Here is a 16504-nt window from a genome sequence, read left to right on the forward strand (position 1 = left end):
GAATAAAGCAACCATAAATCATCAGTGCATAGGTTTTTGTGTGAACTTAAATCTTTATTTCTCTGGGGTGTATGCCCAAGAGTACAATTGCTGGGTCATATGGTAGGTGTTCATTTTTAGTTTTAAAAGGAGCTGCTGCTGGGGCGCCTGGGTGGCGCAGTCGGTTAAGCGTCCAACTTCAGCCAGGTCACGATCTCGCGGTCCGTGAGTTCGAGCCCCGCGTCGGGCTCTGGGCTGATGGCTCGGAGCCTGGAGCCTGTTTCCGATTCTGTGTCTCCCTCTCTCTCTGCCCCTCCCCCGTTCATGCTCTGTCTCTCTCTGTCCCCAAAATAAATAAACGTTGAAAAAAAAAAAAAAAAAAAAAAAAAAAAAAAAAAAAAAAAAAGGAGCTGCTGAACAATTTTCCAGAGTGGCTGTGCCGTTTTGTGTTTCTATCACAATATATACGTGGTGTAGTTTCTCCACATCTTTGCTAGCATTTGGTGTTCTCATTGTGTTTTCATTCTAGCCGGTGTGACAAGTATGGAGTGATGTCTCAGAGGGGTTTCAATTCATATTTTTCTAATGGCTAATGATGTCGAATATATTTTCGTGTGTTAACTTGTCATCTGCATGTTATTTTTGGTGAAATGTCTGTTCATGTCTTTTGCCCATTTTTTCTTTCTTTCAAGTTTATATATTTATATTAAGAGAGAGAGAGAGAGCACGTGTGTGCATGCATGTGAATGGGGGAAGGGCAGAGAGAGAGACTCCCAAGCAGGCTCTGTGCTGTCAGCATGGAGCCCAAAGCAGGGCTTGAACCCACAAACTGCAAGATCATGATCTGAGCCAAAATCAAGAGTTGGAAGCTTAACCAACTGAGCCACCAGGCACCCCTATTGCCCAATTTCTAATTGTATGGTTTATGTTTTAAATGGTGATCTTTGAGAGTTTTTTGGTATATTCCAGATACTAGTTCTTTGTCAGATATGTGATTTGCAAATATTTTTCCCAGGCTGTAATTTGTTTTTTCACCCTTTTAACAGGATCATTTGCAGAGAAAATATTTTAATTTTGATGAGTTCCAAATTATCAGTTTTTCCCTTTATGGATCATGTTCTTGGTGTCAAGTCTAAGAATTCTTTGTGTAGTCCTAGGTACCAAAGATGTTCTCCATTTTTTTTCTAGAAGTTTTATAGTTTTGTATTTTCTCTTTAAGTCCATGATCCATTTTGAGTTAATTTAAAAAAATTTTAATGTTTATTTATTTTGGGGACAGAGAGAGGCAGAGCATGAGCAGGGGAGGGGCAGGAGAGAGGGAGACACAGAATCTGAAGCAGCCTCCAGGCTCTGAGCTGTCAGCATAGAGCCCGATGTGGGGCTTGAACTTGCGAAACTCAAGATCATGACCTGAGCCAAAGTTGGACACTTCGGCAACGGAGTCACCCAGGCGCCGTGTTAATTTTTATATATGGTTGAGGTTTAGGTTGAGGTTGAGGTTGAGGTTAATTTTTTGCCTATGGATGTCTAATTGTCCAGCATTGTTTATTGAAAAGGGTATATTTTCTCCACTGAATTACTTTTGCTACTTTGTCAAAAATTAATTGCACGTACTTTTGTGGGTCCATTTCTGAGTTCTCTATTCTGTTCCATTTATCTATGTGTCTGTTCCTCACCAATACCACATTGTCTTAATCACTGTGGCATTATAATGGCTTTAACATTGGGAAGAATATTTCCTCCTATTTCTACCATTAATCGTGATTAAAAAACACAATTCCTCGGAATGTGTGTTTTGTTTTTGGTCAGGGGAGGTTTGGGGGATGCCATTCTTATGTTCACAAACTATTTTTTTTTCTACAAATTATTTTCATCCCTGAACTAGAAAATATGATTGGAACAAAGCTTACAGAACTGTGTGTGTGAAATAGAAGAAAATTGGCCAAAGGTGACACCTTTACCTGGAGGAAGTTTCATGGACTTTATGTCCACTCTCTTGGCTTCTAGGAGGCCTCCTTCATGCCTATCAAATCTCAGAGGATCTTCTGGATAGTTGAAGTTATAGTAATCCTGATCTGTGTGTAAATGGAGTGAGTTTAACCTTACTACAATAGCTTAAACAAAAAGAGAGGCCTTCAGGATCCATGAGCTTTCCAAACAAGGGCTGTCGTATTTGTTCCGAGAATGTATAACCCCAAATATAGTACCTGGTGGGCATGACAGGTGATATAATTGAAAGACGTGGGTTGGGATAAGAAAGAAACCCAAGCACCATCTGAAGGGGGAAATTACCACTCTGCTCCAGCCGTCTGTGGAAACACAGCCTTAGTATTACCAGATTTTTAAAAAATAGCCAAAACTCTAGATTTTTAAAAATGTGAGCTCTCTTTGTTTTTAATGTGGGAACTAATCAGTATTTTGAAATAACACTGGGTGGGCCAGATGAACTTGTCTGTGACTCTAATCTTTCCCAAGGGTGGCCAATTTGCAACCTTTGCTACTTATCTGGGTCAGCCGACAATGGTTTGTTTGTATTGCCAGCCATGAAGGTAATGTGTGATTGTTCAAGCAATTATGTGCTCAGTGTCTAGTCTGTTTCCAAAGAGTCCAAGGGTGCATAAAAACAGTTTATTTGCCCATGCAGATCTTGCAATCTTGTTTACACTGTTCATTTACTTTGCAAATCTTTCATGTTTTTTTTTAAGCAGCCAGAGCTGAGGAAAGCTTTAGCACATTCTCTTTCTAATGATCAGTCTATCAGCCTCTGTGGAATTTGATGGTCTTCTATTGACTGAGAGCCAATGGGTGTGATTCCTTTTCTAGGTGTGGTGGAGAGCCAGGGATGGAGGCTGACAGGGTGTGTGTGTGTGTGTGTGTGTGTGCGCGTGTGCACGCGTGCATGCGTGTGCACATGCAATGTTGGGGAAAGGGGGCTGCAGAGGGCAATACTTAGGTGTAAAAAGCTTAGTCTGAGGCAGCATCAGGAGGCCCATGAGGTCAAAACTATTCTTATAACAATTTAAGGCATTATTACCCTTTCTCCCTCTGATTTTTAAATGTGTGTCCAGGGGAGTGTTCCAGAGGCTCTATCTATGACATATGATGATGTCATTGCTCTGATGGCTAATGAAAGACGTATATGTATGTTTTTGTGTTTTGAATTCTGTTTTAAAACAAACTTCTTTGTGATTTTAATAATATGTGAGAGTAAAACGAGGTCTTGAGATCAAAGAGTTTAAGGACTGCTGGTCTAGGGCAGTGGTTGTCAACACTGGCTCTGTATTAGAGTCATCTGGGGAGCTTTAAATTAGTACTTTAAACTGGTAAGACCAGATAGTACACTTGATCTTAGTCAAAGGGCCGGGAAGTGATTAAATTCGAGCTTTAAATTAGCTTTAAATTAGTACTTTAAATAGGTGGCCTGAACCTCATCCTAAACCAATCGGTCCAGAATCTCTGTAGATGGGAAGTCATCATTATTGCCATCCCCACTCCCACCCCCATCCCCATCATCATCATCATCATTATTATTACCATTACCATCCCCATCATCATCATCATCATCATCATCACTATTTCCACCGCCACCATCATCATCATTAGTATTTCCATCACCATCATCATCATCGTTGTCACCGTTATCATCATCATCATCGTCATCATCATCATCATCAGTATCACCGTCACGCCACCTGTGACCTGCCCGCCACTGCTCAGGCCCTATGCTATGTGCTGTACCTCTGATCATTACAGTTGCCCAGAGAGGCCAACATGATCTTACTTTACAACAGGAGAAGTTTGGGTTGGAAAAGCTGAGGTGAATAAGGTCACAGAGCTGGCGCAGAAGCCAGGATTCGAAGCCAGTTCTCTCTGCTTTGTCAGTGTTCCCTGTCTTTGCACTACTGAAACTTGTTGAATTATGCTTTTATTCCTCCAACTCCACAGTGTATTTTGATAGATTTTTATGAACAAAACTGACTATGAAGCAATAATTAGCTTATGTTTTAAACCATGTGTTAAAACCATGCAATGGTCAGTCATGACTTCTGCTTAGTACAAGATCATCAGACCACACCGCACAGAGCTGACAGAATTCCACCTAAAAGGAGAGAGACCTGATCTCTGGGTTAACTTGGAAGGCCTTTGTGCGGTTAAATATGTATTTTTTCCTGACATTTTGAAATACTCTTCTCAGTATCATGACACCCCCACCTCACAGCTCTTACCTCGATGGACCTCAAGCTGAGCACAATTCATGAGCAGATGAAGGAAGGAATAGGACACCTTATACTTTTTGCTGAATTCTGAGCAGTAGAATGCCCTGGGTGTGCCCAAAGCCTTATCTTGCAAGTGGATCTTCATGAACAATTTATTTTAGTTTTTGCCAGGGAACTGGCTTTATGGATGCCAGAGGACGGAGCGGGGGGAGGAAGAAAAGTAGGTGCCATGAGCTCTTTGTTTCTGGGGCAGCGATCCTTTTCCTCTATGTGGAAGGAGAGCATGGTGATTAAAGGCACACAGATGAGGTATCTGTAAGACATGCTAACCTGCCAGATACAGAGATGTAGTGATTCTCACGGAGTCCTCGTTGCTCTGTCTTTGCGCTGCTTTTGCTTATTCTTTTTTTTTCAATGTTTATTTATTTTTGGGACAGAGAGAGACAGAGCATGAACGGGGGAGGGGCAGAGAGAGAGGGAGACACAGAATCCAGGCTCCAGGCTCTGAGCCATCAGCCCAGAGCCCGACGCGGGGCTCGAACTCACGGACCGCGAGATCGTGACCTGGCTGAAGTCGGCTGCTTAACCGACTGCGCCACCCAGGCGCCCCTGCTTTTGCTTATTCTAATGCTTATTCTAATGACAAACATTATGATCCTCCAGAGAGCTACAACCTCCCCTCTTGGGCTAGTTAAACCCTGGATCCTCTTTAGATCTCAGTGCAAGAGTCACTGCTCAGAGAAGCCTCTCTCTCCCCTGGCCCCAAATCCCTATGATAAGCTGGGCTCTTCTATCTCACAGCACTTGTCCTAGGAGTTGTTTTTCATTTGCCTGGGTGGAACTTTGATTCACATTTGTATCTCCCACTAGACTACAATTCCTTCAAGGGTAGGGATGGTGTCTGCATTTACTCACCATCTTTATTTCTAGCATTTAGCACCATGCCTCATGCAAATAAGTTTTTGAAAATGAAATGAATGAATGTGTGAATGAATGAGTTTAGCAGTGCTGAAAATGCAACTACAGTTTGTCGTTGTTGTTTGGTTTTGTTTTTAAAGTATTGGATTTCTCTCTGATACTGTTGTTCTCAGAGTCATGTCACATTTTTTTTTTCTTTATTGTAGTAGGATGCTGATAATGGTCTGTATTTGAGGCTAGACCAAACACTGTTCATGCAGATTGCTAGGTCCCAATTACCCCAAATAGCTCTCAGCTCTGTCATACACTTTATCCACTTAAAAAAAATTTTTTTTAACATTTATTTATTTTTGAGAGACAGAGAGAGACAGAGCATGAGCAGGGGAGGGGCAGAGAGAGAGAGGGAGACACAGAATCCAAAGCAGGCTCCAGGCTCCAAGCTGTCAGCACAGAGCCTGATGCAGGTCTCAAACCCACAAACTGCGAGTTCGTGACCTGAGCCGAAGTCGGACGCTCAACCAACTGAGCCACCCAGGCACCCCACTTTATCACACTTTTAAATAAAACATATTTTGTTTTGCAAAATATGACCTGAACCACCTGCACCAGGATCACTTGGGGAGCTTTGTAAGAAAGTCTATTTCTGGGCTTACCCCTGGGCCTGCTAAATCAGAAGCTCAGGGTGTAAGGAGGTGAGAATTTGCATTGATTGTTATTATCTTTAAAAAAATGGATATGTGCCACATGATTCCAAACCCCAAAGTATAAAAAGTCATATGGATTTTAGCAAAAGATTAAATGTTTAAAAAAATTAATATACATTTTATTTTAGCATAGTTTTAAGTTTATAGAAAAGTTTTGAAGATAGTACAGAGAATACTCATTTATCCCACACTCAATTTCCTCTATCATTAACATTTTACATTATTAGGGGTAATTTGTCATGATGAATGAACAAATAATATTGATACATTTTTATTAACTAAAATACATACTTTATTCAGATTTTATTCGTTTTTATCTAAAGTCCTTTTACCATTCTAGGATCCCATCCACATTATAATTAGTCATCCTATCTTCTTAGGTCCCTCTTGACTGTAACAGTTTCTCAGACCTTTGTGTTTTAATGACTTTGACAGTTTGAGGTATTTTGTAGATTTTCCTTCAGTTGGGGTTTGCCTCATATTTTTCTTATGATTAAGCTGGAGTTACCGGCTTTTGAGAGGAAGACCATAGAGGTAAAGTACCAGTCTTATGACACCATATCAAAACTACATGTTATCAACATGACTTATCAGTGTTGACCTTAGCCTTGATCAGCTGACTGAGGAAGAGTCTCTCCGATTCCTCTGCTGTTATATTATGACCCCCCACCCCCTTAACACTGTATTCCTTGGAAGGGAGTCAATATAGGTCAGTGCACACCCGAGATGTGGGGAGTTATGTTCAACCTCTTTTTTCTTTTTAACGTTTATTTTTTTGAGAGACAGAGAGACAGAGAATGAGTGGGGGACGAACCCATGAGACATGACATCATGATCATGACCTGAGCTGAAGTCAGACGCTTAACCGACTGAGCCACCCAGGTGCCCCTAATGTTCCACCTCTTTAAGGGAGAAAGTATATACATAAATTATTTGGGTTTCCTCTGCAGAGAGATTTGTCTGCTTTCCCCATTTATTTATTTATTCAATCATTTATTTACATCAGTATGGACTCACGGATATTTATTTTATACTTTCAGTTCTAATCCAATGCTATGTTATTTATTTTATTGCTCAAATTGTTCCAGCTTTGGCCACTGGAAACCCTTCAGCTGGCTCCGGTGTCCCTTTGACATCCCCAATTATTGCCTCTCCCTGTGCCCCCTTTCCTTTCTGGAACTCCCAGTGGCACTCTAGGCTCATCTTGCACATTTCCCGATCCAGCCCTAGAATTTCAGACATTTTCCCAAGGAGCCTTAATTCTTTTTGTTAGAGAATTGTATTAAAAACTGTCAACTGGGCACTAGCTATGCTTACTGTCCTGGGGAATCATTGCTTCTAGGCTCTCTCAGCTGACCGAGCAAGGAAGCATACATGTGTCTACCAACTCAGGCCTATATACATATTTATAAATATTTCTATTTGGAGCCATCTATACTATATTAAGCTAACCCTGAGTTCATACTGATGTCCCTAACTCTAACCCATCACCACATGGATCACATTAGCCTTTTCCCCATGCTTATCTGTAAGTTCTCACTGTAATAGTGAGAAACCTGTCTGCTACCATCCACCATTCACTTGCTTAACTGTCCGATTCCAGAACCCATGTATACTGGTTTCAAAGCTGTTCACTTGTGCTCCATACTCCATGGGCTACAACTTTACCATCTGTGTGCAGGGCTTATGTACAGTGTCTTTGCCTTTCGTCTTACACATGTCACTCATTTCCAGAGTTGCTTTGGTTCAGCACCTTTCTCAGCCACTCCCTTCAGTGATGTTATTTCATACCTTCCTAATACACTTAGATTCTTTTTGCTACAGTGTGCATTCCAGCCTGGGTGGGATTTAAAAAATAAAGCAAAGTAAATAAAATAAATTCAATTAATTTAAATACTTTTGTACTTAAATTTTATATTTGATAAATTTAATTTTATATTTATTTAATTTTATATTTTAACCCACGCCCCCCAAATATAAAAAGACCTACAGTTTTGAAATCATCGTCACTCAAACAGTGAAATTCTCGAGCACACATTTTTTTAATGGTTGCTTTTTTAAAAAGTTGTATATATTTGGTACTTTCATACTGTTGTATAATTAGAAATTCTAACAGTTTCTCACCATCTACCTGCTGTGTGTGTGGGCCCCTCTTAGGAGACAAGGGCCACAGGCTCCCTGAAGTTTCCAAAAGCTCATATATGAGTGAGTTTGGAATGTAAGATGCATTTTCTGATAGGAAAAAAAACATGTAGTAAGTGATGATTGGCTTCCCAGTCTCATCCACAAAATCCCACTCAGTTCCTTTTTTATTTATTCCTAGCTGCAATAGTGACATTTTACTAATCTCCGACCCCATGGAGAAGACTTCTTCCCTGGGGAAAAAAAAATCCAGATTCCACGTGAGTTTTTTAAGATTGCCTTTTGACAGGGACTGGATGTTCTTTGAGGCAAATGGTAGCACAGCGACCTGCAGAAGTATCTTGACACGGGCGGAGAACCCACAGGAGCTTCCCAGTGGTAATGATGAACTTGGCAATTCGGGAATGAAGGAGAATTAAGGGTATATTCTGCTAAACGAAAACAGAGGGTGTTCACTGCTGTAAGGCCTTCCAGAAAGGAAGCTGGAGCTAAGCGCTATCAGTACAACTTTCAGACATGACGAAAATGTTCTCTGTTTGTTGCAATAGCCATTAGCCACTTGTGGCTACTGAGCACTTGAAATGTGCCTCTAATGAGGCCAAGGAACTGAATTTTAAATGTTATTCAGTTTTACTTACTTTACATTTAAATAGCCACATGTGGCTGGTGGCTACCATATTAGACAATGCGATTCTAAAGTATGTACTTCAGGTATAAAGAAAATGATCCCAGATGGAAGATATAGATATAAGAAGAAATGAAGAACCAAGAAGATTACTAAATATGTGGGCAAAAGGAAATTAACTCTCATGCTATGAAATAATAATGATGATGATGATGATGATGATAAAATACGTAGTTTTGAAAGTATATGGAATTAAAACATGTGACAGTAGAAGCATAGAAATTGGACAAAGTTGGGGCACCTGGGTGGTTCAGTTGGTTTAGCATCCGACTCTTGATTTCTGCTCAGGTCATGATCTCACAGTTCATGAGTTCGAGCCCTATGTCAGGCTCTGTGCTGACAGCATGGAGCCTGCTTGTGAGTCTCTCTCTCTCCCCCTGTCTCACTCTGCCCTTCCCCTACTCACGTGCTGTGTCTGTCTCTCTCAATATAAATAAATAAACTTAAAAATTTTTTAATTGGGCAAAGTTGAGGTAGATGGAGGTGTCCTGTCATCCTTGAATTGTCTGAGAGGAGAATAAAGTTCTTCATTAGCATGAATCTTAAGGATACATGGGGTACTTCTAGGATAAGCACCAAAAGAGTTGAAAATAAATATAGAGGTATATACATTTCAGACTAGTAGGGAGAGAAATGGAATGATAAAAAATATTCAAACCAAAAGAAAGCAAGAAGGGGGAGGAGAAACAGAATAGGAGTAATGAAAAAAACACCATAACAGTGGTAAGTTTTTAAACCCAAATGCTCTATTTCATTGATTTTAAGACACACAAGGAGTGCCTGGGCAGCTCAGTCACTTGAGCATCTACTTCGGCTCACGAGTTCTCAAATCTTGCGATTCACAAGTTCAAGCCCCACGTCAGGCTCTGTGCTGACAGCTCAGAGCCTGGAGCCTGCTTCAGATTCTGTGTCTCCCTCTCTTTCTGTCCCTCCCCCGCTTGTGCTCTGTCTCTCTCTCTCTCCCTCAAAAATAAATAAGCATTAGGGGGGCCTGGGTGGCTCAGTTGGTTAAGTGTCCGGCTTTTGCTCAGGTCATGATCTCATGACCTGGTGAGTTTGAGCCCTACATCGGGCTCTGTGCTGACATCTCAGAGCCTGGAGCCTGCTTCGAATTCTGTGTCTCCCTCTCTCTCTGCCCTCTTCTGCTCATGCTTTGTCTGTCTCTCTCAAAAATAAATATTAAAAAAATTTTTTCATAAATAAATAAATAAACATTAAAAAAAAGACACACATTTACTTGTATTTTTATATTTCTGAAATTGGGAAACACATGACAGGCTATGGCAACATATGAACCCTGTCAGGGTGTGCTAACTTGTCAGAGTTTTTTTTTTCTTGGTCATCAGTTGAGTTTTGTGGATCATTGTTATTACATGTGTTGAGTTTAATTTCTGCTGAAAATGTTTCAAAAAGATGCCCTCTGACTTGGCATGGAAACTGAGTAGTGGGGTAAATAGGTAATTTTAATGAAGCTTTTTTTTTTTTTTTTTGCCAAATACCAACAACTTTCAGAGACCCAAAAAAGAGACTACCCACAAGTAGATGAAGCTCTTTATACTTTGTTTCTGAGATATGTGCAATGTAAAACAAGAGAAATTGCCAAATTCCTTGGAATTGATGAAAGAAAATTTGCCTCATGGAGAAGCTGGTATGATTGATCTGTGCATTTGATAGGGCTGTTGTTGAGATGTTATGTCACGGTTTAATTGGTGGCATTTCTCTTTCTTATTGATCTATAAAACTTTGGTGTATCTTATAATCCATGATGTTTTAGAGTTGATGTAAGTGGTTTGTATGATAATGTTGATTACGCAAAGCAAAAAGAACTGAATTATATCCTGTTTGCTTTAGATACATCTAAAGCATAAGGGTGGAGGACATTGAAAAGAAAAGGATGAGAAAAGATATACCACACAAATACTAATGAAAAGTCTTCTGTATCTGACAAAGTAGATTTTAAGACAATAAGCATTTGTAGAGATAAAGAGGATTTCTCCTTAGAGATAAAAGTCTCAGATCACCAGAGAGATATAAAAATTATAAGTTTATATGCACCTAATTAACATGGCTTCAAAATGCCGAAATCAAGATCAAAATAAATCTATAAATCTACAGCATAGTAGGAGATCTTAATATCCCCCTTACATAATTGGTAGAATAAAAGATAACAGTGAGGATAGAGAGGATCTGCTCAATAGAATTAATACATCTGACTTCATGGTCATGTATAAAATACCGTACATAACAACTACAGAATACATGTCAAACATTTACATGCAGACGTTGGTGGAAAAAATGTAAGGTTGAAAGGAGCAGACTGGGGGCGGGTGGGTGGCTGAGCTGTTAAGTGTCCGACTCTTGATTTTGGCTCAGGTCATGATCTCGAGGTTTGTGGGATTGAGTCCCGCATCGGGCCCTGCACTGACAGTGGGAAGCCTGCTTGGGATTCTCTCTCTACCCCTCCCTATCTCTCTCTCACTCTCTCAAAATAAATAAACATTTTTTTTTTTTTTTAAAGAAAGGGAGCAGACTGGCAGTCAGGAGATTTTAGCTAATAGCAACACTAATAATGGGGATTGCAGCCATCCCTTTACTGACTTCCAAAAACTTTCCTATGGCAAACATGAACTTACATAATTTTCTCTGCTTTCTTACTCTGTTTTCTCTTCTGGATTCGCTCCTACTCACTACTTAACACTATGGACTCTTGAAAGTTGCCAGTCTCCTGAACCTCATGCCAATGATGAGGCCTTGCTTCTGAGCCTCTCAGATGCTGGTTGGATGGTCTGCTGGATATGTGGCTACCACCTGACCTGGATTCCTTATTGCTGTGCCCTCCCGTCTGTTGGGACCTGGTGCTACCTGTGTGGGAGCCACTTCCCACCTTCCCCCACTAAGTGCTCACAGAGCATTCCCACGCTCCCTTGGCCACTATGTTCTGGACTGCAGGCTGCATGTCTCCTGTGGGCGTCTGCATCTGTCTCTGTTCCTCAAGCACTGTCCAGTTTCTCAGGCCTGGCTAGGTCTACGGCAGGGAATTCACCTTGCTGCCTCTCCTGCTGTACGTGCCTGGACAAATCATGAGAAGTGCCAGCATCCTATGGTGATGCAGGATGCAGGAATCAAACCGATTTCAGTAACATTCTAATTCTTTGACTGTTGGATGACAGAATTTATACTCAGTTGGGTTTCCCATTTTTTAACTTCATATTTTCCTTCACAATCTCATCCCAAAGGCTTATCAAGAAATTCTCCGAAGATCTCTCTATCTTAGGCATTTAATAGACAAATTAGAGATTTCTATTCCAGCTATCAAGGGAATCACATTTTTCAGATCTTTAGACCAATAATGAAATACCCTGCGGCAATTAAAAATAATGTAGAAAAGTACTGATGAGATGAAATACTATTTGAGATATCATCTTGACTAGGAAAAGCAGGATGCATTGTAAATAGGGAAGGAAAATAATTTGTCAGACACATTCCTGTCATTGCGTGTTATGTAGATGTGAGCATGGAGGAAGGTTTGAAGATAAGACCCTAGTCTGTGCCCACATTTAATTTTTTTTTTCAACGTTTATTTATTTTTGGGACAGAGAGAGACAGAGCATGAACAGGGGAGGGGCAGAGAGAGAGAGGGAGACACAGAATCGGAAACAGGCTCCAGGCTCTGAGCCATCAGCCCAGAGCCCGACGCGGGGCTCGAACTCACGGACCGCGAGATCGTGACCTGGCTGAAGTCGGACGCTTAACCGACTGCGCCACCCAGGCGCCCCAGTGCCCATATTTAAAAGACAGAGCTGCGACGTTCTCAGAAAAGCCTAGGCTGCCTGGAACTCGGTTCGTGATCTCAGGGAAATTGCATAACCTCGGTAGACTGCTCTGGCTTTTACAGTGGAAGCTGGGAGGACAGCCCCAGCCCCAGGATCAGCATAGGACTTGGGGACATAAGGAATGCAGGGGACATAAAGAATGCCCTGGATTACTGAGAGCACACAGAGGACTGTGGTGGCTGTTACTGTTGCCCCTGTGCTATTGTGCTGTTGCTGGTGACCCAGTGGCTATGACCTTGCTTGGTCACGTGGATTTTCCTCTGAGTGCACCAGCTGTTTTTAGCATTGTAAAACACAACCATACTTATTAACTGACAAGAGCAAGTGCAATGCAATGCAATGCAATGCCAAAAAAACAAAAACAAAAACAAAAACAAAAACAAAAAAAAACAAGGTAAGTAAATAGCCAACAGGCTGTAGGAAGAAGCCAGTTCTTGGTGGGCTTGATCAAGGAAGGTCCACTGGGGATGTGTTGCATGTCCCCATTGAAGAAGAGTGAACACAGGAGATGTGGATGGGGGTGTCAGTGATGTCCTGGAGTGTTCTTTAAGGAAAGGTGAAAGGACAGTGTTTTTCTCTGGGACGTGGGGCCCCACCTGGCTGAACTCTGGGACTGGGGTAAAGAACCACCATGAGGACAAGGACTTGCTCACACCTCCCAGGCTCGGTGTCTGGGCTGGACACTGCATCTCCCCTTTCCTTTCGTTCGTGTCTCTTTCCTACACCTTCGCTGTTGCACTGGACCAGCAGCCACACAGCCTGTCTCAAGTGCCTTGAAACGTGTTGAATGGATGTGGCACAGTCCTTGGCAGAGTGACACTACTCCACAGGAATTTGTTTATTCCTTTGGGGTGGAAAATGGCAGGCAATGAGTAATGACTGATACCTAAGATGCTGCTTATTATTGGATAAAGGAATGCGCTGCTACATTTGCATACACACTCCCAAACCGATTCTTCAAAACGAGGACCAGACCTGGCCCCTCCACATCAGAGATCCTGAAGGGAGAAGACAAGCAGAGCTCCAGGAGCCACAGAGCGTGGGGACCCTTGCCGCAGGTAGGTGGTACTGATGGCGGGTTCAAGAGACCAGTTGACATAGATGGGGAAAAAGAACAGCATCTGGACCTGCCTTGCTTTTTTTCCCATTAGAAGCATGCCCTTCTGTGGATTTCTTGACTTTCTAAGTGATATCTCTGACACCTGCCCAGACCACCTTGCTCTCAGCCCCATGAGCAGCCTGAATGTCTTCCAGGGGGACTTCTGCCGATAAGCGGGGCATTGCTGGAGGGCCAGGCAGACGCTGAGCTTAGGAAACTTGCCAGCCCTGCTAATGCTAGCTTTCTCTGCTTTCAGCGGCTAGAGAAGAAGAATCTAGAAAGTACTGGTCTTCAGAAAAGAGATTTGGGGACCCTAAATATTTTGAGTGTTCGTAGGTGAAAAGACATGGATCTCAGATGGCTGAATGCACTGCTTCTCTAGGGAGCTCTGGGGAAACCACCTGCATTTATTTTGATACAGGTGGAAAATTCCAGAAGTGACTCACAGGGATCTCCCAAGTACTTCAGCCTGTGGGCATCATTCTGTCCCCCACCAGGACCACCACTGTCTTCGTGTATTTTAGTACCTACATTTCTGCCAGACATTTCTTTGTCTAATGTCATGTGACTGCCAATTTCTCTGACTTCTCCAGTGCCACCAATTCCCTGTGTCCCTTGATCTAGCCCCAAACTGCAAAGAGATTTGTGCTTTGTAGATGTAGATTCTCCATGCCCTTAAAGATCTGTCGGGTGTCCCCACCCCCTAGAGCCACCCAGTGGCCATCCTTCACTGTGGCCATCCTATCATTCACTGTCCTTGCTGCCAAGCCCCGGAGCCTTTCCTTGCCATTTTTTATTTTTGCAAAACCATGTAGCCCCCTTTGTCCTGCTCCTAAGCCCTTCTCAAGGGATTGGGTTTCCACACAAACTGCCCATCTCTGCAAACTAAAAGTGGTGTGACCCTTGAGAATTTACTACCTTCGGGTTTTTCATCTATATAATGGAGATAACAATTATTGCCTCACTTCCTTCTCTGAACTAATGTTGGGGAAAGTTCTTTGTGAAGTGAGTGAAATGTGACTTGCAGAATTGAGGGGTGTTTAGAAATCTCTCTCCTCCAAGTCCTCCCAGTGAAGAGCTCCTGTGTCATCCCTTCCCCAAGACATTAGGAGCTGAGCCTCCTGGGACCTTTGGAGGCTCAGTTTTCTATGACAAGAGGCTACAAAAACAAACAAACAAACAAACAAATAAAACCTGCCTTTCTTTGCAAAGATTAGACTACAGCAGAGGGTTGGCAAACTTCTTCTGTAAATGTTGGGACAGCAGCATTTTAGGCTTTGCTGACCAGATGATCTGTCTTTCAAATACTCATCTCTGCTGTTGAAGCCAGAAAGCAGCCGTAGACAACATGTAAAAAAGGACATGGCTGTGTTCCAATAAAACTTTACTTAAAAAAAAAAAAAGGCAGTGGGACAGATTTGTCCTGTGGTCTGTAGTTAGTTTGGTAATCCCAGGACTAGAGCAATACACTTTGAGCTTTCTGTTTCATTTTTATCAAATGTTGTCAGGATCCATGAAAATGATATTGTGACCCACTGTTTAGAAAGCATTGCTGTCCAAAAATCAAAGAAGGAATGATAGGAGAAGCACAGTCCATTCTTACAAGGCCTTCCTGGACACAGCAAACATTTCTGAGCAGAGAGCAAGGCTGATGGCCTACTAAGCACTTGTGGTGCCCAGCAAGGTTTCCTGGGTTCGGAAGTGTCATAACTGACCTCCTTCCTGCCTTTAATCCCAGGTTCCTGTTGAGTCATTTCATTGTGTTAAAAATGTCATTTTTGGAGGACTCAAGTGTGAAAATGGAGTCTGAAGACCAGGAAGGAGATAAGCCCCAGTGCTGCTCAGAAGGTAAGATTCTTGCAAAAGCATCCATACTAGGACCAAAACATAGCTCCTAAAGCAGGACCTTGTAGGTCTGTGCACAGACCTCCCTGTTGACCTTGCATGTTCCTCCCTGTTCCTCCCTGTTCCTCCCTGTTGACCTTGCATGGTAAGTAACCTTTGAGAACTTCTCTGGCAAATGCATTAGACCAGAGAAGTCCTTGAAGGGAAAATGAAGCTCTGTCATGGGTGCCTAGGTGCATAAGGTGATAGATAAACAGATCACCTTCACCCGGAGATCTGGGGCTTTGAAGTGAACCAGCTGGATGGTTCTGAATCCTCCCCCAGCCTGCCCAGGCAGAGGAGAAGGCCCTGCAGTAGAAGGAGTTGTCTGGGTCTTGGGTGGGAAAAGTACCCTGGCTCAGGACTTTCGATCATCCCATGGAGGAAGGCACTCTGGTGTTGGTGTTGGCTCAAGGCATATGAAAAGAGGAGGCTTTTGACCCAAATGACTGTCTAGTGCATTAAGTGTGAAGGGAGGGCACGTAACAGGGGCCTTCAACTTACACGTGGAAATCAGAATTCCCAAACTAAAAGTAAGACATTTGTCTGACAAATATGGATCTGCCCACAGAGAGGTTTGGAAAGCACTGCTCCTGCTCTTGGAACAGAGGCCATGTGGTGGCCACCATGCACCTCCTGTCCCTTAGGCAGCAGGAGTGGACACCAGGAAGGTCCACGCACCAGACACTATAATTATGCAACCTTGGGGAACTCCAAATGGTGATATCGACTCCTAACTCTGCCGTTGTTTGTGGCATGTGTGGAAGTGGTAAAGGCTTCCTCTGACTTCCAACACAATCCTTGAGAGTCTCTGTCTGAACTAAGTCTGGGGCAGCTCCACCTTCCGCCATCTTTCCTCACCAAGGTGCAGTCTTCCTGCTTCTTAGAAGCATCGACTGTCAGAGCTGGAGGGACAGACAAGGAAGGGAAGGCTCAGAGTGGTGAGAGGCAGTCACGTACACTACAAGGCAAGTCACTACAGCCAAGCAGTGGGCAAAGCCAAGACTGCCTTCATACCAGAGCACAGCATTTGGGTTTTCTTC

General features: G+C 42.5%; 1 protein-coding gene across 2 annotated transcripts in view; it reads left to right on the forward strand.

Annotated features, from left to right (window-relative positions):
- Positions 1-16504, forward strand: part of IL36G (interleukin 36 gamma) — a 165976-nt gene that overhangs the window by 113873 nt on the left and 35599 nt on the right. Inside the window, exons 3-4 of one of the 2 annotated variants that reach the window (XM_086700597.1) lie at positions 13393-13536; positions 15316-15425. In XM_086700597.1, the coding sequence (XP_086556723.1) occupies positions 15347-15425 (79 nt within the window). In that variant the 5' untranslated portion in view covers positions 13393-13536; positions 15316-15346. Of the gene's footprint in view, positions 1-13392; positions 13537-15315; positions 15426-16504 lie in introns of those variants that run through there. The other variant, XM_086700599.1, reaches the window with a different exon arrangement.

Source organism: Puma concolor, chromosome A3 (genome assembly GCF_028749965.1).
Source record: "Puma concolor isolate L17-30 chromosome A3, mPumCon1.1.hap2, whole genome shotgun sequence".
NCBI lineage: Eukaryota > Metazoa > Chordata > Mammalia > Carnivora > Felidae > Puma > Puma concolor.